The sequence below is a fragment of the Neofelis nebulosa genome, chromosome 9, assembly GCF_028018385.1.
Source record: "Neofelis nebulosa isolate mNeoNeb1 chromosome 9, mNeoNeb1.pri, whole genome shotgun sequence".
In the NCBI taxonomy this organism is placed as follows: Eukaryota; Metazoa; Chordata; class Mammalia; order Carnivora; family Felidae; genus Neofelis; species Neofelis nebulosa.
In genome coordinates, this window is record NC_080790.1 from 16,442,371 (window position 1) to 16,467,638 (window position 25,268).

Below are 25,268 nucleotides of genomic sequence, written 5' to 3' on the forward strand. Positions count from 1 at the left end.
AAAAACCATTTGTGGTGATAAAAAGGAGGTACATGAATGCCCCCCAAAATGAACTCATTAACTTCTGAGGCCGACTTCAGCACAAATTCAGGACTTTCCAGGAAGGTATGGGGGAAAGACAAGATTTTCAAAACCTGTTTGAATCCTGCTGTACCATTTACTAGCTCTGTTGCTTTGGCCATATTATTTAACTCCTCTGCGCACCATTTTCTTATCTATTAAACAGGGAAACTCAGACCTATGTTGCAGTTTATTATGAGAACTGAGATAATTACTTTAGCACAGTGTCTGATGAATAGTAAATGCCCAATGAATGGTAGGAAGATCCAACTGGACATTGTACAGAGGGTCAGAATGCTGAGGGCTCTATCTGCCCCTTGGAGCACAGACTGGGGACACCCCAGGTTTGGTCAGTTTTAAAGCTCAAAAGGAAGAAAGGAAAGAACCAAGACTTCAAATCAGGTCACCCTGAGCCTTCATACCTTACGTGGCCGGTAAGAGTGACCTCAGTGATTTTCTTGTTCTGGATGTCCAAAGTGAGCTTGTAAGACTTTTTTTCCATAGCAGATTCATCACGAACTCTGAGGACTGTCCCAAGGTCAACATCAAAATCTGGAATTTGGATTTCACTAGACAAAGTCATACTCTGCCGGTTATATTTGAACATCATAGTAGCCTCAGACTGCTTCACACCTGAAAGGGTGTACAAGAGAATCAAGACATGTGCATTCAAAGCTATGTTTAGGAAGGAAGGGGAGGAAAAGGCAGAGAAACGCTAAGCATTCAGTGTGCTTCAATGAGGACACAGTTCAGGATTTTACGGGTGTTCGTGCATTTGTTCAGTATGCAAATATTTATTGATTGCCTGTCACGTGCTTGGCACTGCCCTTGGCACTGGGGAGACCTTGCCCTTATGGAGCTTACATTCTGGTGGGGGGTGTCCAGACAGTCAAGAAGCACATTATTTATGGCAGATGGTGATATGTGGCAATAAGGTGATATGTGGGCAGAGACCAGAATGAAGAGAAGGGCTGAGCTATGCCATGTTCTGGAGGGACCTGGAATGCAAAGGCCCTGACATGGGAGACACTTGGTGTGGTCAGAGAACAACAAAGGCTCGAGTCCTTCTGAGTCAGCAGACATGACATCTCTGTGTGACCCTCCACCTGTGTCTTCCTGGCTCCTTGCCACCCCTGCCCTGCCTTCCCCTCTCCCAGACTTCTTCCTTTGTCATGAGATTCCTAGGTTTTCTTTAACTCCCAGGTGTGTTCTTTTTACATTTCTGTAACATTGTTACATGACATGTTTTTCAGCATGCACCCCCCTCCTGTGGGTTTTGTTTTTCTCACTTGATTTTGTGACATACCATTTCTACATTACAAAATCTTCCAAAGTGAACATTTAAGTTCGCCCCATCCCCTAAGACCTGCTCCTCCACCAGCCTTTTCTATCTCAGTAAATGGCAACCCCATTCTTCAGTTGCTTAGGCCAAAAAACTCAAGAGTCATCCCAACTCAATTTTTTCTCTTACAGTCAATACCACATCAGCAAATCCTGAGAAGCCTGATCTTCACAATATGCCCAGAATCCAACTACGTCTTAGATCTCCTCTGCCACTGCTCTAATCCAACATCTCTGGCCTGGATTATTGCCAGAACCTAAATACTAGTTTCTCTGTCCCTGTCCCCCTAAAGTCTTTCCTCAATATAAACATAAATCAATTCATGCAAACTCTCTAGTGGCTTTGTATTTCACTCAGAGTAAAAGCCAATGTCCTTACTATGGCCTACAAGACCATCCCTGCCCTACCTCCCCCTTTCTCTGTGACCTCATCTTCTACCATTTTCCTCCCTGATCTCTCTGCTTCAGTCATACCAGCTTCCTTCCTTTTCCTCAAACATGGCAGCCACAACCTGCCTCAGGGCCTTTGCACTGGCTAACCCCCAGCCTGTAACACTCTTTCCATATGGCTTATCCCCTTACTTCCTTCAAGTCTCTTTTTTATTCTCTTTCACCAGTGCTACTTTCCCTTGTCATTTCAAATGGCACCGTCTTCCCCCATCCTTCTTCCTCCCTGCCACTCCCAGACATTCCCTACACCCTTTTATGCTCTATGTTTTTCTCTAGCACCCATATGGCATTCTGAACATTTACTTGTTTGGCTTCTTGCCGTAAACTGCATGAGGACAGAGACTTTATCACCGCTGTTTATTGTTCCAGCCTCAGCATGTAGACAGGCCTGACACTTTTCAGGCATCAGTAAATATTTGTTAACTACATTAAAATTAAATAAGTTGTCCTTGTGAGTCCTGGACCTGAGGCTGAGGCAGAGATGTGGAAGCCCTTTCTAGATACTTGCCTTCGGTCTGAGTTACAAACTTCAGGGTGTCCACCAAGATTCCACCCTCTCTCTGCAGTTCGTAGGTTGCGCTGGCAGAATACTGTTCTACTTCTCCAGTGGGCTTCAGTTCCAGAGCAAACCTAAAGGTGTCACAGTGTGTATGATACATAATGTTAGAGCTTTCAGCAATGAGATTAAGGACCCCCAAACAATTTAGCCTCTATTTCAACAACAAAAAAAAATTTTCCTTATTTTAACATTGGCTCTTGTCCCTAACTAATCATGACCCTTCTGGTCCCTTTCAGTCCCTCCAAAAGCCAAGGTTAGGGAAGACCCCAGGGTGTTTGGACAAAGCTGAGGACAAGTAGAAGTGCTGAGAGTTGAAGGCAAGGAGCCCTTAAGCACGGCCAGGGCTTTGAACACACCAGTGGGCTCCAGGAAAAGTTGTGCTAACGTGTCTCAAGGCTCGGAAATATGGACATTGAATTAGGAGCAAATTGGAATCTGTGCTGTGATCCCATTATCTAATGCATAAGGGAGAAAAAGGGGACACCATCTACAAAGAGAGGCTTTTAAAGGAATATCTCTCACTGGCAATGCTACAGCTCCCTTGAAGGAGTGTGATGGAATCACTTTGTTAATTTTTAAGCTGAGACTTCCTTAGGGGTTGTGACTGCTTACCTTCCTGCCCCACCCTTCCTCACCTATGGAGAAACTCCATCCTACACTCAAAGTTTAGTAGGAATACAAGTACACTTCAGGTGCGTTGGGACAGAGGACCACTATCGTAACTAATCAAAAGGTGGTGCAAACCCCTAAAGCTGGTGGCACAGCCTCTTAGAACACACAGCAGGTTTCCCCTTTCCTGCCAGGTGGCCACAACGTAGGAGGTGAGCAGAAGCTGGGTGGGACATCAAGCATCTCTGACCTGGTGCCCCCGCTCAGCAGACAGTAGGAGGTGGCTTCTGGGGAACTGGCGTTGGAGTAAGAGCCCGAGGTGCAGTAGTCCAGGCCAGTAAAGAGAGGCTTGCAAGTCGACCAGGACTGCCTGTTCTCAGTGAGAGGTGGAACCTCTTGTGTTTTGGTGGTAGAGACCAAATGCAACGTGTTACTGGTGAAGAAAGCACAAACCCTAGTTACCTTCAAGTCATGAGTTGAAGTGAACATCACTGATTCTCTCAGTGCTAATATTTGCCCCCTTAACCTGCTTTCTCTCTCCTCTCTGTCCATACCCACCCCAAATTATTTGATTTACAGAAACAACTAACAGTATGAACATCAGCAAGGCTAACAAACACAGTGACTTTTCCATTACAGACATTGTACAAGTCGTTTACTTTTGTTAGCTGTGATCCCTACAACAGCAGACATCAGGAGGCGCCTTCTTTTACAGAGGAAACAGAGACTCAGAGATGTTAAATAATGATCACTGGGACCTAAACTCAGGTCTTTTCCCATGAAAAGAAGGCTAGAAGGAACTCTTACTATACTGGCTTTTTTCCATTTCTTTCTCACATGAAACCTGTCCAGGTCACCTCTCCCATTGTGTGAATGCACGCCTGGGCACACACACTCACTCACACCCCTTTCTTTCCCTGCTAGCCCCTTCTTGTCTACCTCCCAGTCAAGAAACCTGTCTGCCTTCGTGGTCTCCATCCTTTCAAAACGCTTCTCACTGAACTGTTACCATGCGTCTGGGATTGCTTCCATCAGCATCTCCAATCACCGTCTTGCTTCCAACTCCAATAGACACTTTTAGGCATTATTTTCCTTGATCTCCCAGAAGTACTTAGTAGAGCTTCTCACTTCTGGCCAGATTAAGACTTTAGCCACCCTTCTCTCAAGTATGTATTTGAACACGTTAGGAAGTGCGACAAAGTTCAACAATGTCCCGATTTCTCCAAGGATGCTTTCTTTGACATATCATGTTCTTTCCTCAGTATTGTGTCCTCCTTTTAGGGGTGCCCTAAAATCTAGCTTTTCTGGGGGGCCGGAGCCCTGAGTGCCAGCTTTGGCTGCCAATGGGGCGATCCACCCTGGTGGCCACTTCTGGGCTTCTATGACCCTTTATGGCCTTGGTGCTTCTGTCTCTGGCCACTCCTTCTCACCCTTTGCTGTTCCCCTCTCACTTCACACGTTAACATTTCCCACATTTCTGTGCTAGTCCCTCACGTCTTACCCTACACCAATCACTGTTTGACCTCAACAACCTCTATCTGCAGGTGCTAAATCGGTATCTGTAGCTCCAGCCTGCTTACCAAGCTCAGACCCATTGGTCCCACTGCCACTGGAGATTCTTACTGGTTGTCTCACAGGACTTCAAATGCAGCATATCCCAAACTGAATTTGTCAGCTTCCTCCAAACCAGCTGCTTTCCCTATTTCAGCGAAAGATACCCCCACTGCCTTTTCCTTTTTCTTTTTCCTCAACCCCACATCTGGTCAATCACCAAGTGCTCTTGTTTCCACCTCCTGAGACTTTCTGGAGTGGGCTCACTCCTCTCCGCACCCTCCCTGGCACTCTTGTGCAGTCTGCGACCTGTTCTCACCCACACGTGGGTGTGACAGAATCCAGCCAGTCTCTCTGGCTCCAGTCATGCTTCCTTTCCATCCCTGTCCCACTCTGGAGTCAGAGGAGGTCTCCTAAAACACCAAACTTGCTTGATTTATGCTCCCATTTTAAACTCCTTTGCCTTCAGAAGAGTCCAGCACCCTTCAGATGGCTGAGAAGGCTGATCCTTGCCAGCCTCTGTCACCTCCCTCCCTGTCCCCTGTGCACTTCACCACACTGAGTTTTGAGTTTCTTGCAGCTCCTGAGCCACATTCTTTTTCCTTCGGGCTGTTCTCTTCTCTTGGCCTGGTAACACTTATTCCTTTCTCTTTTTTCTGCATATCTCTGACATGGTCTTCATGTCGATTTCTTCAGAAAGCTTTCCCTGAGTGGCCCAGGCTACCTCACACAGAACTTCATGTCCTTCTGTGCTTCCTCTCAGGCCTCTGTTTGTTCTTAGGGTTTGCTTCCCTGCATGTCCTATCTGTGAACTTTAAGTGCTAGAAGGTCAGGGACCTTGTGTATCTCATTTAACATGCTTCGTATAGAGTTGGCACTTAAATACCATTTTTACTATTTTTGAATCGACAAATTAATGTGTCCAAGATATACAAACTAAGGCAAATCGATGTTTGAGGATATCATCGAAAATGGAGCTCTCCAGGGGCGCCTGGGTGGCTCAGTCGGTTAACCGTCCGACTTCGGCTCAGGTCACGATCTCACAGTCTGTGAGTTCGAGCCCCGCGTCAGGCTCTGGGCTGATGGCTCAGAGCCTGGAGCCTGCTTCCGATTCTGTGTCTCCCTCTCTCTCTGTCCCTCCCCCATTCATGCTCTGTCTCTCTCTGTCTCAAAAATAAATAAAAACGTTAAAAAAAATTAAAAAAAAAAAAAAAAAGAAAATGGAGCTCTCCAAATACGCTGCCTCCCATAGTCATGAGATTAAGACTTTCCTGCTCTATCTGCTGAGCTAGTTACCACAGATCAGTATGTCCTCTGGTATTTTTCCTGTGAAAAAATGTTCATTTCCCAAGGATGATTTTTCTAGAGTTTGTGTTTCTTCTTCTCAAAACAAATAAACAATAACAAAAATCACCTAATAAGAAGTGATTAAATAGCAAGTCCTAAATCTCAGTTTGGTAAAATGTGGACAGTTGAAGAAACTGTAATTATGTAATGAGTCTAGGCTAGGTTAAAAGTAGGTAATTCACTACATTCTCTCCCCCCCACACCCCCACGGCCACAGGGCCTTGAATTATGTTGGGCAGCCAAGCCCTACAGATCCAGTCGCAACCTTCTCTCTTACACTGGCTAATCAGAGCTGGAAAGAGAATTACCTGCCACTGAACAGCCTGATTGGCCTCGCAGGAGACGGAACCGTGAACTTCAGCTGCCCGGCTTTCATGGCAATTTGCACACCCAGGCCTGTCTCGTGGAAGAAGTTGGTGTTCATTTGGATTCCCGTCCTTGAAAAGTCCGGGATGATGATGCCCATATTTGTCACAAACTCCATGGACACAGAGGGCTTTGCCATCAGCTCTGCCTGCATCTTTAAGTCAGAAAACGACCTGTTCAGGTTCATTAAACACCTCAGGCCCCTGGCGTCAGATCAAGTGCCCTTCCCCACCCATGTGCTAACATCTCTGGATAGCTCACACCTTAGGAAACATTATTGTGATTTCTTTTTTTTTTTTTTTTTTAATGTTTGTTTGATTGTTTGCTTAGAGAGCCCATGCATACATGCCAGAGGGGCAGAGAGAGAGACAGGGAGAGAGAGAATATCAAGCAGGTCCCCTTCTGTCAGCACGATGCCTGATGTGGGGTTCGAGCCCATGAACTGTGAAATCATGACCTGAGCTGAAATCAAGAGTCAGAGGCTTAACCAAGGGAGCCATCCAGGCACCCCTACTGTGATTTCTTTGGAGGAAGAAAAGCCACGTTCTCAGTTCCCTAGAGCCAGACACTGATACCCAGCACTAGGAAGTGCCCCAGTTAACTTTAAGCATAACAGGATGAAAAGATGACAGGAATCCTCATTTATTGAGAGAATAGCGGTCTCCTTACTGCCAGGAGCTAGCAAGGTGGCGCCTCCTAGTGGAATCCTAAAGTTCATAAAAATGAGTAGGGCGATTACAATGATGATGTACTTCATCTTCAACTAGACACACATTTTAAAATTGTACAAGAAACCCACCCCTGAGGAAAAGAATGATCTAAGGAATCAAAACAATGAACAGGATCTTACATTGGCTACTTCCAGCTTCATTCCACCCCTGATTCCAGGAGTGATGACTCCAGAGGAGGAGATTTGCAATTGTAACCCAAGTCCGGTGGGGAGTTCAAAGGCGTTGTCCATGAAGATGTAGTGAAGAAACAAGTCGCTCCTTAAACCTTTCTTGATGGCCTCGCCAATCTGTGGGTCCAACCAGGTACAGTAACTACAAGTAAGCCTCATCAAACTGGGGTTTGTGAAATGTGACTTCCCACATATCACATGATAATTGTTTGTTATCCAGAAGGGACAGACTAGCATATTTTGATTATCTGAGTATTTGATAAAATTAATGATTATCAGTTTTGACAGGTTGGGATATAAGAAATTTCCCTGGAAAGATACCATGTCATTTTGAACTAGTGGTTTGGAGACCCTTGAGAATATTGCCGTGCCTCAGAGCTTTATGTGCTTTAAGTAGCCTTGAATGGCATGGCTTAATTCCAGTTATTTGGAGTCTCAACATAAATGAGGTTTTACGTAAGTGTAATATATTATGATAAAACCATTTCTTCTTGAAACCAATGAGCTATTGACATGATAGACATAATAGTATGTATTAGTTTTTTTTTTTTTTTAATGACATTTCTAGAAAATAACTTGTGGTCTGTTTTCTTAAAGCCAACATTGTTATTTATCAAATACCAGGGAATATGTTTGGATATTTTCTACCTTATTAATAAATTAATAATAGTGGAAACTATAGCTCATATTTAGATAGTGGACTACAGTTTATCAAATACATTCCTTCATCATTATAATTTCAATATTAAAAGGAACCTGTAACATAGATATAGGGAGGTAACACTTAATATTTTTTTCCAGATGAACAAATGAATGCTCTAAAAGATATACCTAACGTTACAAATGGCCTAGTTTCTAAATGTTACCAATTATTTGCAGTCTAAGAATCTTCCTCTCTGAAATTCAAGGCAATTGAATTGCTTTTTTGAAGGAAGTACCAGCACTTTCTCTGGTTTGTGGGACAGGATTGTAAGGAGTCTGGGAGATCTAAAAAGAGCACTGGCTAATCTCATTGCCCTATCACGGGGCCTGGCCGACTTACCATCTGGGGGATCCCCTGCAGAGTGCGAACACCATTCAGCAGCAGCTTTCCCAGGAGCTGGAGGTCATCGAGCCTGACAAAGCCAAGCTCCTCTCCCAGGATGTGGAGGTAGGCTCTGGCTTCTGGGAATTCTCTGGATTTCAAATCTTTGATCAGCTTCTCAATATTGAGCATAATTCCATTGACCATGTCCTGGGATTTTAACAACAAAATGTCTAATGAGATGTCAGCATTGTCAGACATTTAGAGTCCTGATGTGAGGCCCATCTGCTGCCACCATGATGGGCTAAACACAAGTATTCAAGGTGGGGATCTAGAGAAGCCACTGAAATCAGACTCCCACCTTTTACTGAAAAATAGATAGCTCCTCCAAATTGAGATGAAAAACAACAACAACGACCCTGAGGTCTTACCACGGATAGCAATGCTTCCACACTGTTCTTAATTTGAATAATGCAGGCATAGGAAGATGTCAGGATTCATAGGACTAACCAGGAGTAGAAGATTGTCTATCCCTCACCCCTTCCCAGCTTACCCCTTTCTCCTCTGATAAGGGATGAATACTAGGGGTTTCTTGAGAAAATGCAGCTGCTGTATAAATTGGCCAAATGCTTTAAAAACACACCATCCTAGACAAGTTCTTCTTAGAGTTAAGAAGAATTCTATAGATTGATGCTTAGTCATTGAGAAAGAAGAGAGTGTTGATAGACCCAGAACACAGCAAAGAGCCTCAGCCTCAGGTGGAGGTAGTTAAATTACAAGGTGGAGGTGGGGCCATCTGTGAACATCTAGGAGTAAATTATTGCCCTGTCTTTCAAACTGAAATGTGCATACATGTCACCTAGGGAATGTCCTTAAGATGCAGGTTCAGATTCAGTAGATCCTGGTGGGGCCTCAGAACCTGCATTTCTAACACGTTCTGATGTGATGCAATTGCCTGAACCACACTTTGGGTAAGGCGAAAAATTAAAGAATAAGAAACTCCAGGTTATTCAATCTGCTTTCTACTCCTTAAGTGAGGTCTTATGCTGGCTTCAAAGTGGTTTGCTCCCACTAGCTAGTACACTGATATGAGTAAGAGCCAAAAAAAGCAGTTAATTATGAAAATATGAATTCAAAAATTGTAATAGTATCTGCTTATTGATCAATCAGTACCAGTCAGGCACTCTGCTTAGCATTTTACATACTTTACTTCATTTAGTTTTTAAATCACCCTGGGAGGCATGGATTATTAGCACACTCTGGGGATGTAGAAACAGACATAATATCAAACAGCTTTTCTAGGTATGCAGTTTGAAGACAGTGTGGTGAGAATTCAAACCCATGCCCCCGAGTTTACACTCTTAATCATCATGTGAGAGTGCCTCTAACGAGTCTGGCCGCTGGGCACATTGAATATCCAGGAGGCTTATAATTACAGAGGACATAGTCCTTATCCCCATAGGACTGGTTAATAACAGTCGTAACTGTCACTTCAGCTAGACAGTTCCTTGATGACTTCTAGGCTTGGATAAAATGTTTTCACATTGAGACCGAAAGCCTTCCTTGAGGGAGTACTTAACAAAAACATACCTGCTCACGTTTATCATCTTTGGTATAGCCAAAATGGTCCACCAAGACCTTGGAGACATGATCAGGAACTTGGCCATCAACCCAGTACAAAGCCTTGTTGACACTGTCTGGGAAAAATCCTTGCTTTCCAAAAAGAGCTTCCAATGTTGGCTCAAAGCCTTTTCCTTCCAAACCAATCTGAGAAAGAAAATCAGGCAAGAAAATGCCGTCAGGTTTCTTTGTTGTATGTCAGCCTCTAATTCCTCTCTTTATGTCCATTTAATTAAACCAGTATTTAATGAATACTACAGGGTAGGAGCTGAACTTAGCACTCCACAGGAGTTGTGGTATTTAATTCTTACTAGAATCTTGAAAGGCAGAACTTATTATTTGCCCTTTTCCAGAAGAGGCAGCTAAAGTTCAGAGAGGATAAATAATTAAACAAAAGATTCGGATTGAGAATGAATTTGGGGTTTGAGCCAGATCAGTCTGATTACACAGCCCATGCATTTTCTTGGATTTTGGTTCTAAGGACTTCTCTGAGACATCTGCATTTCCGTTAATACTACAGAGTCATGCCTCAGGTGACCTCTAGCTGGAAGGCAGGGGGGCAAGGGAGGTGGGAAAGAAGAAGCCCTCAAACAGTTGGTATGAATGAACTGCCTGAATATAATTCCTCCCCAGGCTGCCTCATCGCTCCCTCAACTTCCTATTTGTGGTGTTGTATACAACACGAGAGAGGATGTAAGCCTGTTCTTAGTATCACACATACCTCAAAGAGGTCCGCTGGAGCAAATCCAAAGACAGTGAGGGTTGTTTTCAGCATGCTTTCTTTAGGAAGGTAATTATTTGGATCAAATATAAGATTTCCTTCAATTTTGGCTGAGACTGGGTCAAGTGATGGAAGGGAAACAGATTTGGAGAGGTGGTAGTTCCGGGAAAATTTTGTGAAGTCCATGATGGTTGGGAGTTGAGATCCTTTCAAAGCATCTTCCACTAAGCTTTTCAAGCTAGATGGAAAGAAGGAGTGTTATTTTTAGCTTACATGTCATATGACTAATCCATTGTCTGTCCCACCCCAAGGAAATAGGGATTGCCAATTGCTACTAAAAGATTTGGGTTTCATTTGCTCAAGAGCTTGGCTCAGGTCTGGTGCACTTTTGCATGAATGTTGCCCAGGAGAAAGAACACTCCATAAGGGTAGGCAGTGGCCTTTCGGAATGAGGTTTAGAATTCTAGCACTTTGTTTCAGATGGGGGAACATTACTCTTACTTACTCTTTGATATACAGTTCTTCTGAGTTTAAGATGTTGGTGATGTGGGAAGCCACAAAGTTCTTCACTTGTTCATTCTGTTCCCGTGGGAGAAACTGGACAATCTGATTAATATCTGACTGGGAAGGGCCCCTCATCAGCATGAGATAGGCAGCCAGTCGCTTATCCCCTGGAGAGGCATCACTGAGGAAAACCTGAAGAAGGACTTCCCGGACCTGTAGCCAAAAAAGGAGACTATTACCACTGTCCTTTGGTCAGAACACAGAACATGCCTGGCAAACACTGGTGGGGTCTGCTAGCAGTTTATTACGTGCAAGTCGAATTTCTTTCTAATAACTTTCCAAATGCTGGTACTGAATCTTCTCACCAGTATCCCTCAGAACAACCAGCTCCAAGGAAGGGTCTCAGAAGACTCGTGTCAAATGCATGTTGCATTCAACTATATTAACATACTCAAGTTGTGACTTGATGAAGGGATGCTACTAGGTGAAAGTTGTTTTAACACAAATTATTTCAGTGTGGGAAGGGGTAGTGAGACTGTGGGGTGAATAAATAAGGCATTTTCCAAAACTCTGGAGTCATTTCCACCCAAAGTAGGGCCAGGTCGACAATCCTAGTTTGGGAAGACTGGGGAAATCAGGCATGTTTTTCTAAGATGAGTGGCGGTTGATCTGGTAGGGGGGAAGCACGGAGCTAAAGTCTCATATTCTGAGTGCTAGAGTAGCAGCATGGTCCAATATTTCTCTCTTGTCTACAGTCAGGTCAATAGGCTTACTGAAATTGGCAATTAGAAAGCAGTAAAATAAAGTAAGCTGAATGATGAGATTTAGAATCTCATTCCAAGTCCTTGTTAATCTGAATAAACTTTTTACGTTTAGACATCCTCTGTGGACTTAACCTCATCTTTAAGTTCCATTTTCCGCAGGGCCTGGATGGCAGCCTTCTGAATTAGCAGTGATGGCTCTGAACTTTGGATACATTTCAGGATCGAAGACGTGAGTCTTGGGGATACTGTCTCCATGGTTCTGCCAGTATTTCCAATGACCTGCATTGAAAAGAAATGAGGGGGAATCAGGGTGCAGAATGAGAAGTAGGGGGTATCCAGGAAAATGCTTCTGAAATGATGTATATTATACAAAAGACCAAAAGTACCCTCAGAATCAAGTAGGTGTGATCTTCGTTCCCAGTGCAATCATCGCGAATCTGTTCCAACAGGTAATCAGCAATGTCCAGCAGGGCCTGGGTCACCACAGGGTTTGTCTCATGATAGCTACGGAATAAGAGTTAGGACTCAGCAAGCATAGCTAGGTTTACCTTAACAAACTTGTGTGTGCAGATTTCTTATTTCGGGGCTTTACTCTCAAAACGGCCAGTGGAAAAACAGTGTACGCGTAAGAGTCTGGAAGTGGAGGGTAGGGTATGACCTTAGTACAGAGATGTAGGGTCTTCCTCAACTCCTGCAAGGAGGGCCAGTGTGAAACTCACTTGTTGACCACGTGACCCAGAGCATATAAAGTGGTCCGGCTCTGCTTCTCCTTTGCTGTGCTGAAGATCTCCTGCAGCCTCTCGGCCGAGGGCTCTGGCATCAGGGCCACCAGGTAGGTCACAACATCTGTCAGAAGGGGGTTGGCCTTCTCACTTCTCAGCCACTGGAGGATGTGAGTGTAACACTGGGGCTGTCCACACTGAATCAAAGCTTGTAAGGTGACGGGGCTGAGAAAGAAAGAGCAGAGGATTACGTAGATCACCTTTAGGCAGCTCCATTATCCTTGGCTCATGATGCTCCTCGGTCAGGAGTGCCCTGATCTCCTGTATTCACTCTCCAAATCTGACCATCTTCCGAAATGCAACTTGTATCCCAGGAACCAGGAAGCCTTCCCTATAAGCACTATCCCCTGGGGAAGCACCATGGAGGAAAGTCTGAAGAAGGACCCCAGATTTATCACCAAAAGAGGACAGTTATCCCCGTCCTTCGTTCAGAACATAGAACATGCCAGGCAGACACTGGCATGGCCTCATTTTGGTCCTCAGTCCCTCCTCTGACATTCCCAGCACTTAGAGCCAGTGCCTTGAAGTATAGAGAAATCACGGTATTACTTTGTTTGCCCGAATTCTCTCTCCACTAGCCTAGGCTTCCAGAGGGCACAGATGTCTTTTTCTCTCAAACTTTCCAAGGTGCTCACCATAGAATGAGGGATTAGATTAGTAGATATCCATCAAAATGTGTGAAGTATTTCCCTCCTATATTAACACACAAATGCATATCTGCCTTGAATGCAGTGTGTGTGTGTGTGTGTGTGTGTGTGTGTGTGTGTGTCCCATGGAACTCTAAGCATGTTAGCTGATATTTCTCTATCCAGCAAACATTAACTGATTGACTAGTTGATTAGCTGGATTGATATTTTAATGGCCCCTGAGGTTTTCTGCTTGGCCAACATTTGAAAGTTCAGCCAGATACCATAGGTCATACGAAAGATATGGTTGCAACCATTAAAGAAATACCTGGACACCTGGATCAGCTTTGGCAAGAGGGATGTGATTGCCTCATTGTTGAGGCCTCTCAGCTCAGTAACCAGTTTATTGAAGAGGTTAGCTCTCTGGGCATTCTGGTCAGAGACGTGTAATGTTTGCAGTTCCTGCAGAGTCTTCACAATGGCCTCGGCCTGCTTTGGGGGTGATGTGGATTTGGTGATCTCAAAGGCCAGACCCACCTCCTCGGTACCTGGGAGGAGGAAAGCGTCAAAGGGATTCCTGCTTATCTACATTTCAACCACCTCTTGGTCTACTAGAAACTAGAAAGTAGGGAGGTATCAGCAAAGAAGAAAAGAAAACTATACTATACTCGATGCCTATTATGTATCTGTCTCTGTGCTAGGTATCTGACTTCAATGTCTTTTACTTTAATGCATTTGCTCATCATACTATCCATATGGGTTGCTATTATTCTTCAATTTAAAGATAAGGAAACTAAGATCCATAGATGAGCAACTCACCTTGCCTAAGACCTCTCTGAGTGTAAGAGGCAGAGCCATAATTGAATCCCAGCTTGTCTGAATTTGATATCAGATTACCTCTTTACTGGAAGGAAGCAGAGGAGGTGCTATGGCTGAGGCTAGACCCACTGGTGCTCACCTGCCATCTTTTCCAGAGGGATCAGCTTATGGGGGGATGACCCTCTGTGTCTCCTCCATCACCCTGCTCTGACCCATGCCAGCATATGTGTTAATGTGGGAAATGTGGGGGAATAACAAGGGAAATGTGGTACCATGGAAAGAGTCCTGACTTAGACTAGACATGGGGGCTCATTTTGCATCACTTCTAATATTCAGAGACCTTGAGTACATCACAGACCTCTCCATGTGCCATTTTCCCCTCTGTACAGTGGGTATGAAAGTCCACATAGCTACTACCATAGGTTATGCATTCCCTCATTGAGAACAATGAGGGAATGCATAAGACAGATTTAAATACAAGACAAATGCAGGGCTAGAGTTGGACTAGAGATCGCTAAGGTTCCTTCCTACTCTAAAGATGGATTCCTGACCCCAAACGCCCTCTCCCACTTTCCTACCTCATCCAGGTTCCAGGCCTAATTACTGGGTGTATAAAGTTGTCAGATCTACCAAAGGTAGACTTAGGAGGCCAATTTCCTATTTCTGAAAATCTGGGTAGCTTTGGGACACTTCTCCTTTTCTTTTGTCCCATCACCACTTGACATTCTGAAAGGAACATGCTTGCTCACTAGAGTGGCCCAGAGCCAGAACACCAAAGCCCGCTGGACTCATTAGTCAGCAGACATTTCCTAGGACCCAGCAAGAAGCTAAGCCATGATACATGGTGTTTCTTGGGCAGACTTCCCAGCCCTGGCAACTGTGTGCACCTAAAATCTTACCTTCATCAAAAAAGCGGCTGTTGATCTTAGGTGTTTCTTCAAGTTTCAATGTCTGTGTAACCTGTGCCATCATCCCATACTTATTCCTGGTAACAAAGGAAGTACATCATGTCATGGATGGTCAGCTCCTCAGAGCGCACTATTCTTTTCATGTTGAGTGTTTCCCTCGTCTCATTTCTACCCAAATCCTGCCTATTTTTCAAACCATTAAATTCAGCCTCTTTGATCCCCTCGCCCGCCAATGAACACCACCTACCTCCACCTGAACATGCTAGCTGTCTTTCTTTCAGAAGGACATCTGTACCTTACACCTCTCACCAGTCTGGAGTGCCCAGAGTATAGGGACTAATTTGTGCCTTGAAATTCCTGTGTATTACCCTCAGCACAATGCCAAGAATGAAGCAATTACTCAGTAAATACAAGTTGATGGATCAGGTTTCAAAATGGATTGGTATATCCAAGTCTCTGGTCCCCATCTCAAATCCTCCATAAAACTGTTCTAACTCTTAAAGTCTGGGTCTCAGATACATTTTGTTGATATCAAATTATTTTGCATGCCTAAGATTTTCCTGCTGAATTTTCTGTTTGCTTGAAAATGGCGACAGGGATGGGCTGTGCTCTGTAGCTCCTCATAGCCTCCTCCAGGCACAGCCTCACCTACAACAGGGCACCCGACAAGCACTCATCTTACACCGACTCCATAAGTGATGAATCAGGGTGCAGAAGGTAACCTACTTGTAAGAAAAAGGCAGGAACACGTGTTGCTCCTTACAGATGGCTTCTGACACATGCTTCTTCTTGGGGTCCAGAGTGTACTGGCAGGACTGGTTGCTGCTAATCAGAGTTGACAAGGGGCCGATCTGTGAATGGGATCGGGAAAAGCATTTTGATCAGTTCCTGAGGCTTGAACCTGATTCTTCTGCAAGGGACATTTACCTTCGAGGAAGATGGGAGATGGGAGTTCTGCACCACTAGATAAACTCAGTTAAAGAAGGGAACTTGGTACTTGACATTGAGACAAAAGGATGCAGCAACTTGGCATACGCCAAGCTGAGTCAAGCTGTACTCTTCTTATTCCACCCCAATGGACCTCTCATCCTATACAAAGTGTATATAACCTGGTATTGTATGCATACTCACCCACTGCACATTGACACTCGACAAACTACTGCTTCTTAAGTTTTCTTTGCCTAGAAGCCTGTCCTTAAGGCTCTCTTGCACTTTTACATCCTTTGTATCTTTCAGGTTCATGCTCCACATCCTCCACGAATCTTTGGGTCTAGACTGATTGATGCTTGCCCACCATTTCTTCTAAGTGGATCTACCAACAGCTCTGCCCAGTGAGCTGTTTGAATAGTTGCTTTCTCCTTCCTGGTTGGAGTTAGGATTGCTTGTCTGTACTGTTCAGTGTATAACTTTATCAAGTATGCCATTTATTGTCCTTTATTGGCATGTGTAGGAAACTTGTTCCTGTATTAGACTGTAAGTACCCTGAGGGGAAAAATCCATGGTTCATCTGCCACTGTCTCTGACCCTCAGTGCTGCCTAGAGTAAGTCTGAGCATACAGCAGGTGCTCAAGATAAGCCAGTGCCTTGGCCTCTTTTGATTGTGGCTCTTGTCATCAGATGCCCTATTTTTGGCCCCAAGGACAATGACCAGGAACATTGCCAAGCATGGCAGTGATTGCTCAAGACCTTCCAATTTACTGAGATAAGCTGTGATTCACGTCCCACAAGATATTACAAGGCATTGGGCAAGCTCTGGTAATGTGGTGCTGCATGAGCCCTGTTAAGGTGACAGCAGAGAAGGTTAATACTAAGGGGGTGGCCTAGACAAGAAGCAGAGGGGCCAGGTATTGATCAGGGTTGTATATGGGATGAAAGGAAATGACACTAGAATGGTCTTGGTAATGTCACTCCATGGGAGTGAGGGAGAGGAGAGCAGAACACAGGTCTTGGGGCTTCCTCAGAGGTCAGATGCCTAGAGGTGGGGGGACATCCAGTTCTCTTACAGGAAAGAGTGGCAAGTGGCTTTGCTGCCCTACATTAAGCCCTAGAACCTTCTCATGGATGGACAGTCATTATTCTCCATCGATGGCAGAAGGTTTGGTGCCAGTGACAGAATAACGGCAAGAAAGACAGAGCTCTGGGCTGAGAGTCAGGAACCTGATTCTTGTCTTGACTTAATTAATAACAGGCCATGTGGCCTCTATCAGTCCTTTCCTGGTTTGGTCCTCAGTTTCCTGCTGAAATCTATATGAAGATGAGGCTGGGTTGGATCTTCTCTGAGATTCGTACCTGCTCTAACATTCCAGAATTTTAATAACCAAGAGGACTGTGCTCAGCGCAAGGAGCGATGTGGGTGTGAAACTTACCATGCCTTTGATGAGAGCAAGTGGGCTAACTCCTGTGCTAATGGGCTTGAAGCGATCACACTTCTCCAGGTTTCTTTCGATGGAGATTCCTGTTGCCACATTTGCCTTCTTTGTTTTAACAGTTAAGTCACTGGAACAGTTTCCATACACAGTATCCTATGCGAGCAGAAGAGACAACAGGTTTATCCGATGGATGTGCGAAAGCAGCCTTAGGTGCTTCAGAGGGGGTGGGAAAGGAGCCTTGGAGAAAAGGCAGGAGCCATATGGACAGGGAGGGGACTTTCTTCCTCTTAGGCAGAGTGTGGGCATTGCTGCTGCCTGGCTGGCCAGAGGCAGAGTAAGAAAGCCAGTTAAGAGTGGTTCTGGTTCTAATGCACTCCAGCTTGGCCTCCCAGGACCCAGCTAACTCTGACTTTTTATTCTGGGCTCTCAGATCATTTTCTCTATTGCTCATTTATGGCATGTATTCCAATCTACCTTGTATTTAATGTATCTTGGTTTTCTCCCCAGACCACGAGAACTCCCTGAGGAAAGGCTTCTGCAGGATACATCTCTGTATTCTCCAAGTGTGGTATAGCATAGAACTTAGAACTCAGTAAGGGCTCAGAAATGTTCCCGGGGCTCAAGTAAATTGAATTGTCTCTCAGATTGAAACTTGAAATTCTTAAGAGAGGCTGGCAACAGATTCAATTATTTTCTGTGTTGAAAACACACACAGGCTTTACTTTGTGACACCTGGTGGGGATAGAAAAAAATCAAACAAAAGAGTAGGGTGGCCAGGACTCTTCAAATACTGCTTTCAAATGAAGCCAACTTGCTCAGCCTGTTCACGAGGATCTACCAGTGAGCCCAGGAGAGAGGGGGAGCCTTGGGTACTGTGTAGCAAGCCATGGAGCCACATGAATAACCCACTCTACATACACAGTGGGACCTGGCTCAAATATGTGAAGAGGAGTTCAAAGGGCCACAATTACCCACTCTCTGAGCTCTCACCAGAAACAACACTTGCTCATCCTCTTCTGTCTCTGGAGGAACCAGGAGGGCAGAAATGATGCCCCTTTTGATGTTCAGGATGTGTTTAGGCTCCTCCTTCTCTGGGTAAAGTAAAACTTGCTTCCCTTCAGGAATGGCCAGCCTGAGTTCGTACCTGTTCCAGAGAGAGTGTGGTCACGGAAGTGTCTTTTCTCCACTGTGAGCCTGTTGGACGTAAGCTGGATCACTTTGCAGCCTCCTTTTTTTTTTTTTCTTACTTACCGTTTTTTTCATTTTGCATCTTTTCTTTACAAATGTACCTACACGTATACACACATTTTTCAAAAAAGTATAGAAATATGTGTATATTTTTGGCATGCTTTTACTTCTTTACCTGTTTTCGCTTGACTCACGCATCCCGTATCTGTTTGCCACCCACATCAATCTCTGCTGACGTGCTCTTCAAGGAACAACCCACTGGGTATTTCATTTCTATCTCCACACGCAGGCAATCCCATACAGAGGTGTGGGGGTGGAAGCATTTGCACATAAAGATTTTTTTCATTGCTTGTTTTATACAAACAACATTGTGTTTTCCACATTTTTCTCTTTCTTGCTTTTCTCACTTAATTATACTCCATAGAAATCCTTTGACTTGTTTGGTAAAGCTCTAACAGATTTTTTTTTTTAAAAGCTATAGAGCATTCCCATTTTATGGTTATATATAATTTATTCAGACATTCTCCTACTTAGTGGCATTCACTTTATTTCTGGATCTTTTTTTCCCCACACGAACAACACTGAAATAAACATCCTTATGCATATACTACTGCTTTTCTTTTCACGGGCTAGAATCCCAGAGTTTTGAAATTGCTGTGTCAAAGGCAATAAGTATTTTTAATTATAATAGCTATTGACTATCGGCTCTCATTTCTACCACCAATGCATATGTACACTTTTCCTCGGAGGCCTGCCAGCAACAAGTGCTGTAGCTGTTTTAAATTTCTGTAGTCTTATGGGCATAAGGTGATAAATACCTTGTTGTTACCTTAATTACACTTCCTGACTACTAGCGAATTTGAGCTTCTACTCATATGTTTGTTGGGTAGTCACTCGTATGTGGTCTCAGATCGTGTCTGAAGCCCATGTCAACTATGATCTTAGGGACTTCCCTCTGGGGACTCCCTTTTGGGGATTCAGGGCTGCACCTTTTCTAGTTAAGTCAGCAGGAAGAGAAGGGGGCCAGGCACATCTCCTACAGCTCGACATCCTCACTGACAGTTTCAGACACAGCCATGTGGGCTTGGAAAGCCTTGTGGTGATCAAGAGCAGGAGTCCCTTTTGTTCGGAGAGAGATAAGTACCAAAAAGTAACTCCTAGTCCCTCCTGTCACTGCATCCCTCTCCCTCATACACATTTAGGTCTTAGAAAAACTATTGGTGGGAGTCAGAAGCCTCAAGGCTTACTCTGCAGAGGAAGGACTGGCTTTCATGTCTAATGTGTAACAAACTGAAGATGGGCAGAGAGCTCCTGGTGCTACCAGATCAACGAACCTCTGTCACTGCTTGTATTTATTTGCACACACTTAGGACACCATCAGCTGTGATTCGGACTGGAGGCAGGGGTGATGTTCAAAATATTTAACAACTGGTGTCACATAGACATTGATCAGTCAGAAGACACACCAGCTGTAAACACCAGGAATGGCCTGGTCAGCGTGCACCAGCAGAACGCTCTAGACTAGAGGCTGGGCTTGGTCTCCATGCTGAACAGACCCCGCACCACCATGAGTAGCCACACCAACAAATCCTGCTGGACCCCCTCTTCCCCAACGAAGAGCACTAGGTTCCTGTCTCATTTAATTCTTTAAACAAAAATTCGCTTACTTAAATCAACCATCTCAGCCTTATTGTCTCAAGGAGTTTTAAAGCATGAAATTATTTGAGAAACACAGTTAAATGATAATTAGGGGAACTTCACTAGGGGAGGGTAAATAATGCTTCCTCTTTCTGATTTTTGTGACAACTTAGCAATTCCCTGATCCGTGGTGAATACATAAAATACTTATTCTCACACACATGCCTCCTATAAACACATAGATTCATCCCTCACTGGACACACACACACATGCAACACACACACGTATATGCACAATACATGCAGCGACTCCCAGAGTCAGAAGTTTACACAAGCCCGTGCCTTACTTGGACATGGCAGCAGCAAACTCCTCAGAGTTGCTGGTCTTGTGCAGCAACGGCTTCCCCCTGGCGTTGAAGCCATACCCCTCCTTCAGCGCACACTGGCTCGTCTTGAGGATGAAGCTACACAGTTGGGGCACCTCCAGTTCAACCTGGGAAGAGGATAGCAGCACCTGAAGACTCTCCACCAAGAATGTGAGCCCCTCCACAGCCCAGGCCTTACTCTTTAATCAGGACACTACAAGCAATCCACTGGGGACTGTGATACCTGCTCCCCACGCCACGTGGGTCTTTAACATGCCTTCCGGGTCCCCCATGAATCAACAGACTTAGTCCGATTTTGGGTCTTTTTTGCATTCTGAGGTACCAAGTTTTTTAAGTCTGCCCCTGTGCATGTAAAGGAGGACTTATTTTTGTATTGGTTCTAAAGAGGCATGACTGGTTAGAGGGAATGAAGCCTGGGAGCAAGAGGAAGACCAACAGGAAGCAGGAAGCAGGCTATCATTGGTTTCAACACCAAATGTTTCCTTAATGTCACCAACCCCCGCCCCCCCCCCCCCCCCCGCCCCAGACCCCATTGTTTGTATCTATCTATTAGGGCCTCTTCAGAGCTTCTCGTAGAGCTGGCGTGTATGGAGATCCCTAGTTGTCATCTAGCACTGTTAAAGAATTTTCTGCAATGATGGAAATGTTCTATATTTCCATGTGCTGTCTGACATAAAAGCTGCTAGCCATGGGCACTTGAAATGTGGCTAGGGTGACTAAGAAACTGAATTTTAAGTTTTACTCAATTTAAATAGCCACATGTGGCTAATGGCTACCTTAGTCGACAGCACAGACTACGGGGCCCTAGAAAGAAGAGGTCAATGTCTCAGCCTGACTTTTCTTCCCCAACACAAATCCCAATAGTGGCCCTTAGATCCATTCCATATCAACATGGGCATGAATACAGTCATCTGAACCACAGGTAAAATTTTATTCAAGAACAAACTGCATGTTTAATTTTTTCTTTTTTTCTTTTTCCTTTTAGCAAAGACACTGTTTGGCTTAGAGTATCAAAACTGCACTCCAGAATGCTTTCCTGAGATGCCCACCTCCCTTGGCTCACCCACTGGGCTTCTCTCATCATGTTAAATCTACCGTCCTGCAATGCTGATATTCTAGATATCTATTCCAATGGCATCTTGCAAACGAATGGAAAAATGAATCTGGTTGGCAAAATTTTCTGTGGCAGACAACTCAGCAAAGTGGCTGACTTGCAAACTGAGGGCCAGTCCCTGCACTTTGAGGTCACAGCAGTCCTAGCATAAGCTGGGTTTGCTCAGCCGTGGACTCCGTGCCTCCGGGTGCTCCTCCTCTCCCTCCATACCTTACAGTTGATCCTGGTGGTACTTCTTGCATCAGCGGCCCCAGGAACACCACTGGAACTCTCAGCCTCATAGTTGTATACATACTTCCGGAGGTGCTTGAATCGAGTTGCTCCTTCTAAAATGGGGAGAAATAGGTCAACTACGTAGCAGATAACTCCCCCAAGGATAGTCAACTCTGGGAAGAGAGGGGCAGTGGCCCAGATCATAAAAAATGGTAATTAAAATTATTATTTTCAAGTTTATTTATTTATTTAGAGAGCAAGAGAGAGAGACAGAAGGGGGGGGGGCAGGGGCAGAGAGAGAGAATCCCAAGCAGGAACTCAGGAATCATGAGATTATGGCCTGAGCTGAATCAAGAGTCATACACTCAACCAACTGAGCCACCCAGGTACGCCTAGACTCAAATTATTTTTAATTGACTGCATTATACTTTCCCTTTACAGATTTAACTTCCCCACTGTGTTTCATTGAGGATAATGTTTACATTTGATGGTATTTTGGATGTATCCTCTGAGGTGCAAGGAGGGGAGCGTTAAACAATGGGGCTCAGAAAGTCTACAAGAGAAACCAGCAAATACCTCTAACACCTTTCCAGCTTGAAAATACCACAATTCTGTGGCTCTTTTTTGGTTCTCACAAATCCATGAGGCAGAGTTCATTAAGTTTTAGGAGTATCTGTCTTAAGAAAACCTCAAGGAGGAGTATCTGGAGGTTTCCATTGTGCTGGAGAGGAATTTGCCTAACAATTTGAGAAAAAGGACATTTGGGGCATGAGCACAGATGCAGTGACGCGAGATGGACACAAGATGGCAGTGCTGCCCCATCGGAGGCCAGCCTCCCGCTCTCAGGAAAACACTGAGTACCACCGCAAGGCCAGCTCCTTTGACCCCGAGAGGTCAGGTAAATATGAAGGACTGGGGGGCTGGCTTCTGCACAAAGGTTAAAGTCAGCATTTCCTCACCCTCATATGTTTCGAATTAATGATTAGCCACCGATAAACAGATGGTGATGTCTCTTTAAAGTGTCCACGGGCCCACAGCATGACAGTTCCTTCCCCACCCTGCCCTAGGCCATGCTTTTGGGACAGAATAGAACAGCAAGGAGAAGAGAATTGAGCTCCTTTGGAGGTGGGCAGAGGCCCCAGGAACTGGCTTCCTGGGGCTCAGAGCAGTGCACACCCATCCCAGCATCCCAGCATTTTAGTGAGCTGGCGTGCAGCAGGGTGGGCTGGGGGGTGGGGGCGCCCTTCCCTGCCCAGTGGGGAAGCGCCTTACTTGGGCAGCCGGGGCTGACGTTTTCCAGCACCTCATCTTCTGTAAGAAAAGGAGAAAGACATTGGTGGTCTCTCCCGTCTTCCGATGATGGGCCCCAGCGTCTCACCGGGAGGGGCACCGCAGGGGTCTTCCAGCTTTTAGAGGAGAAGCGGCTCCTGGAGAACCCGCTCCCCAGCCCGTGCTCTCCCCACCCCCCACCGTGCTGCGCGAGGATGAGGCCCCGCCGGCCCTTTTCCGGCTCCCCGGCGCCCCCGGCCCCCTCCCCGAGGACGCAGCCCCGCGCGCCCGCACGCCGGCCCGCCCCACTCACGCGCCCAGGCGCCGGCGGCCGCCAGCAGCAGCAGCAGCAGCAGCAGCGTGGGCCTCGGCGGGCCCATGCCGACGGGGTGGGCGGCTCCCTCGCTGTGCCTCGCGGGAGGCCGGCGGGCGGGCTGGCTGGCTCCTCAGGGACGGGCACCCGCAGGCAGCCGCCCCGCACCCGAGCTAGGAATGCGCGGCCAGCGCCCTCGGCCCATTTATACCAGGCCGCAGCGCCCTGGCTTCGAGAGAGCGCGCCGGGCGAATTGCAAAAGGTCCAAAGGGCAGCCCGGCCTGTTTGCTTTTGCACACCGGGCTCGCCTGGCCTCTGAGCTCCAGGAGGGGCCGGCCGGGGGCCTGAGCCCAGACCCAGCCAGGGCCACGGCAGGCCTCTACTCCGGCCTGCTTAGAGTGGGGCCCTGGGGCGGGGGTGCTTGGCGCCTGAGAGGCCTGCCCCGGCCCAGCGGGGACTTCAGGAGATGACCGGGCACGTGGACAGAGCCCACCCCTGCTCCCTGCCCCCTGCTCTGATTTTGTAGCTATTTCCAGAGCCAGTCCGTAACAGACTCTTGGTTGGGACGTTTTCCTTTCTTTTTCATTTTGGTAGACTTTGTCCTGGCAGGGTGCCCCTAATGTTCATCAGTACTGTGGCTGTGCGTCACCTGCCTGGGATTCAGCCCACTGAGACGGAGCAGAGGGAGAGGGGAAAGAGGCCTGGTGAGCTACGGACTGGGTGTTCTGAGGAACCTTGTCTCATTCTCCTGCCCCACCCCCACCATCTTCTTGGAAAATTGAGGAGAGGAGGCTTTTCCCTACATGCACCAGCTCCTGAGTTTCCTCTCCAGTGAGGAGAGGAGGTTGGGGGGGGGCGGGGGGGATGGACAGGGCTTGTTGCCCCTACACACCCCAGAGCCTTCTCCACACATCCTTCCCTTCTTCCCACAGGAGAGGTTGGCCAAGGTGCGCTTCCTCTCCCAGCTGTGGGGAATGCGGCACCGCATGGCTACTCAGCACCACTGGCTGTACTGACCCAGAAGCCATCCTAAAGCGGGGTGGATGGGCTGGCACAGTGGGGGGATGGACCGACGACTGAGACTGGCCTGTCCACGAGGCACCTCCAGTCTGCCTGGGGTGACAAGATGCACGGACAGGCAACTGCTGCTGAGAACTGCAGGTAGACTGTCAGGATTGTGAAAGTGCGTGGGGTGTAACTGCGGGAGGGGTGCAGGGCGGGGGTGAGAGTGAGGGGCCTGAGCACCAAGGCCCGACAGGGGACTACTGGATGCATGAGCATGTGCTGCTCAGACTAGCGCTCATGGTGGCGAGCTGGTGCTTGTGTACATTCAAGTGGAACAAACTACTTGTGAAGTGTTGAGATCTTCTGGTGGTGAGGATGGTTCCAGAAGGGTTCCTTCTGGAACAACGTTTGCCTTGTTGTCCCCAGCACTCGGGGCCACATTTCTCCTCATTCGTGTTTTGTTGTCTTTAGCCAGGAACTCCTTGGGCAGCTAAATTCCCTGCAGGGGTTCAGCTGCTTTGCATCTGTGCTCTGTTAATATGGTTAAAAGTCTCAGCTGGCCATGCTTGCACCTCCGAATTGTGGAAAGTCTGGAGAAAGGATCCGTCCCCAGCCCCATTTCTCTGAGCATTTGATCAGAACTGTTTTGTGACTGACCTTCCACCGGGAGCTGGTGTTAGTATTTCTGGAAGTGGGTTTTCACTTTAAAGAGGATGGGTGAAAAATTTAGGTCTTAGGAACCAAAAGGAGGTGAGAGATGAAGTCACTGTACTGCTGTCAGTGTCCACAGACCACATCAGTTTTGTGATTTGGGAATCAAA

At 46.2% G+C, this 25,268-nt stretch overlaps 1 protein-coding gene and 1 long non-coding RNA gene across 2 annotated transcripts in view; one reads left to right on the forward strand and one right to left on the reverse strand.

Moving 5' to 3' along the window:
- APOB (apolipoprotein B) overlaps positions 1–23,638 on the reverse strand; it is a 38,956-nt gene extending 15,318 nt beyond the window's left edge. The window contains exons 1-21 of the mRNA XM_058682637.1: positions 23,443–23,638; positions 23,133–23,171; positions 21,858–21,973; positions 20,495–20,640; positions 18,312–18,465; positions 17,319–17,474; positions 15,679–15,803; positions 14,944–15,029; positions 13,554–13,773; positions 12,537–12,764; positions 12,204–12,321; positions 11,950–12,096; positions 11,055–11,266; positions 10,550–10,787; positions 9,799–9,975; positions 8,227–8,418; positions 7,134–7,301; positions 6,226–6,437; positions 3,270–3,452; positions 2,360–2,481; positions 483–693 (exon numbers count right to left, since the gene is read on the reverse strand). Of these exons, the coding sequence (XP_058538620.1) occupies positions 483–693; positions 2,360–2,481; positions 3,270–3,452; positions 6,226–6,437; positions 7,134–7,301; positions 8,227–8,418; positions 9,799–9,975; positions 10,550–10,787; positions 11,055–11,266; positions 11,950–12,096; positions 12,204–12,321; positions 12,537–12,764; positions 13,554–13,773; positions 14,944–15,029; positions 15,679–15,803; positions 17,319–17,474; positions 18,312–18,465; positions 20,495–20,640; positions 21,858–21,973; positions 23,133–23,171; positions 23,443–23,509 (3,317 nt within the window). The 5' untranslated portion in view covers positions 23,510–23,638. The remainder of the gene's footprint in view (positions 1–482; positions 694–2,359; positions 2,482–3,269; positions 3,453–6,225; positions 6,438–7,133; positions 7,302–8,226; positions 8,419–9,798; positions 9,976–10,549; positions 10,788–11,054; positions 11,267–11,949; positions 12,097–12,203; positions 12,322–12,536; positions 12,765–13,553; positions 13,774–14,943; positions 15,030–15,678; positions 15,804–17,318; positions 17,475–18,311; positions 18,466–20,494; positions 20,641–21,857; positions 21,974–23,132; positions 23,172–23,442) is intronic.
- On the forward strand, positions 18,411–21,709 carry LOC131484441 (uncharacterized). Its single transcript, XR_009248250.1, has 2 exons — positions 18,411–18,524; positions 21,519–21,709. It is a non-coding gene; the product is annotated as an uncharacterized LOC131484441 (long non-coding RNA).
- Positions 23,639–25,268: the final 1,630 nt, after the last annotated feature.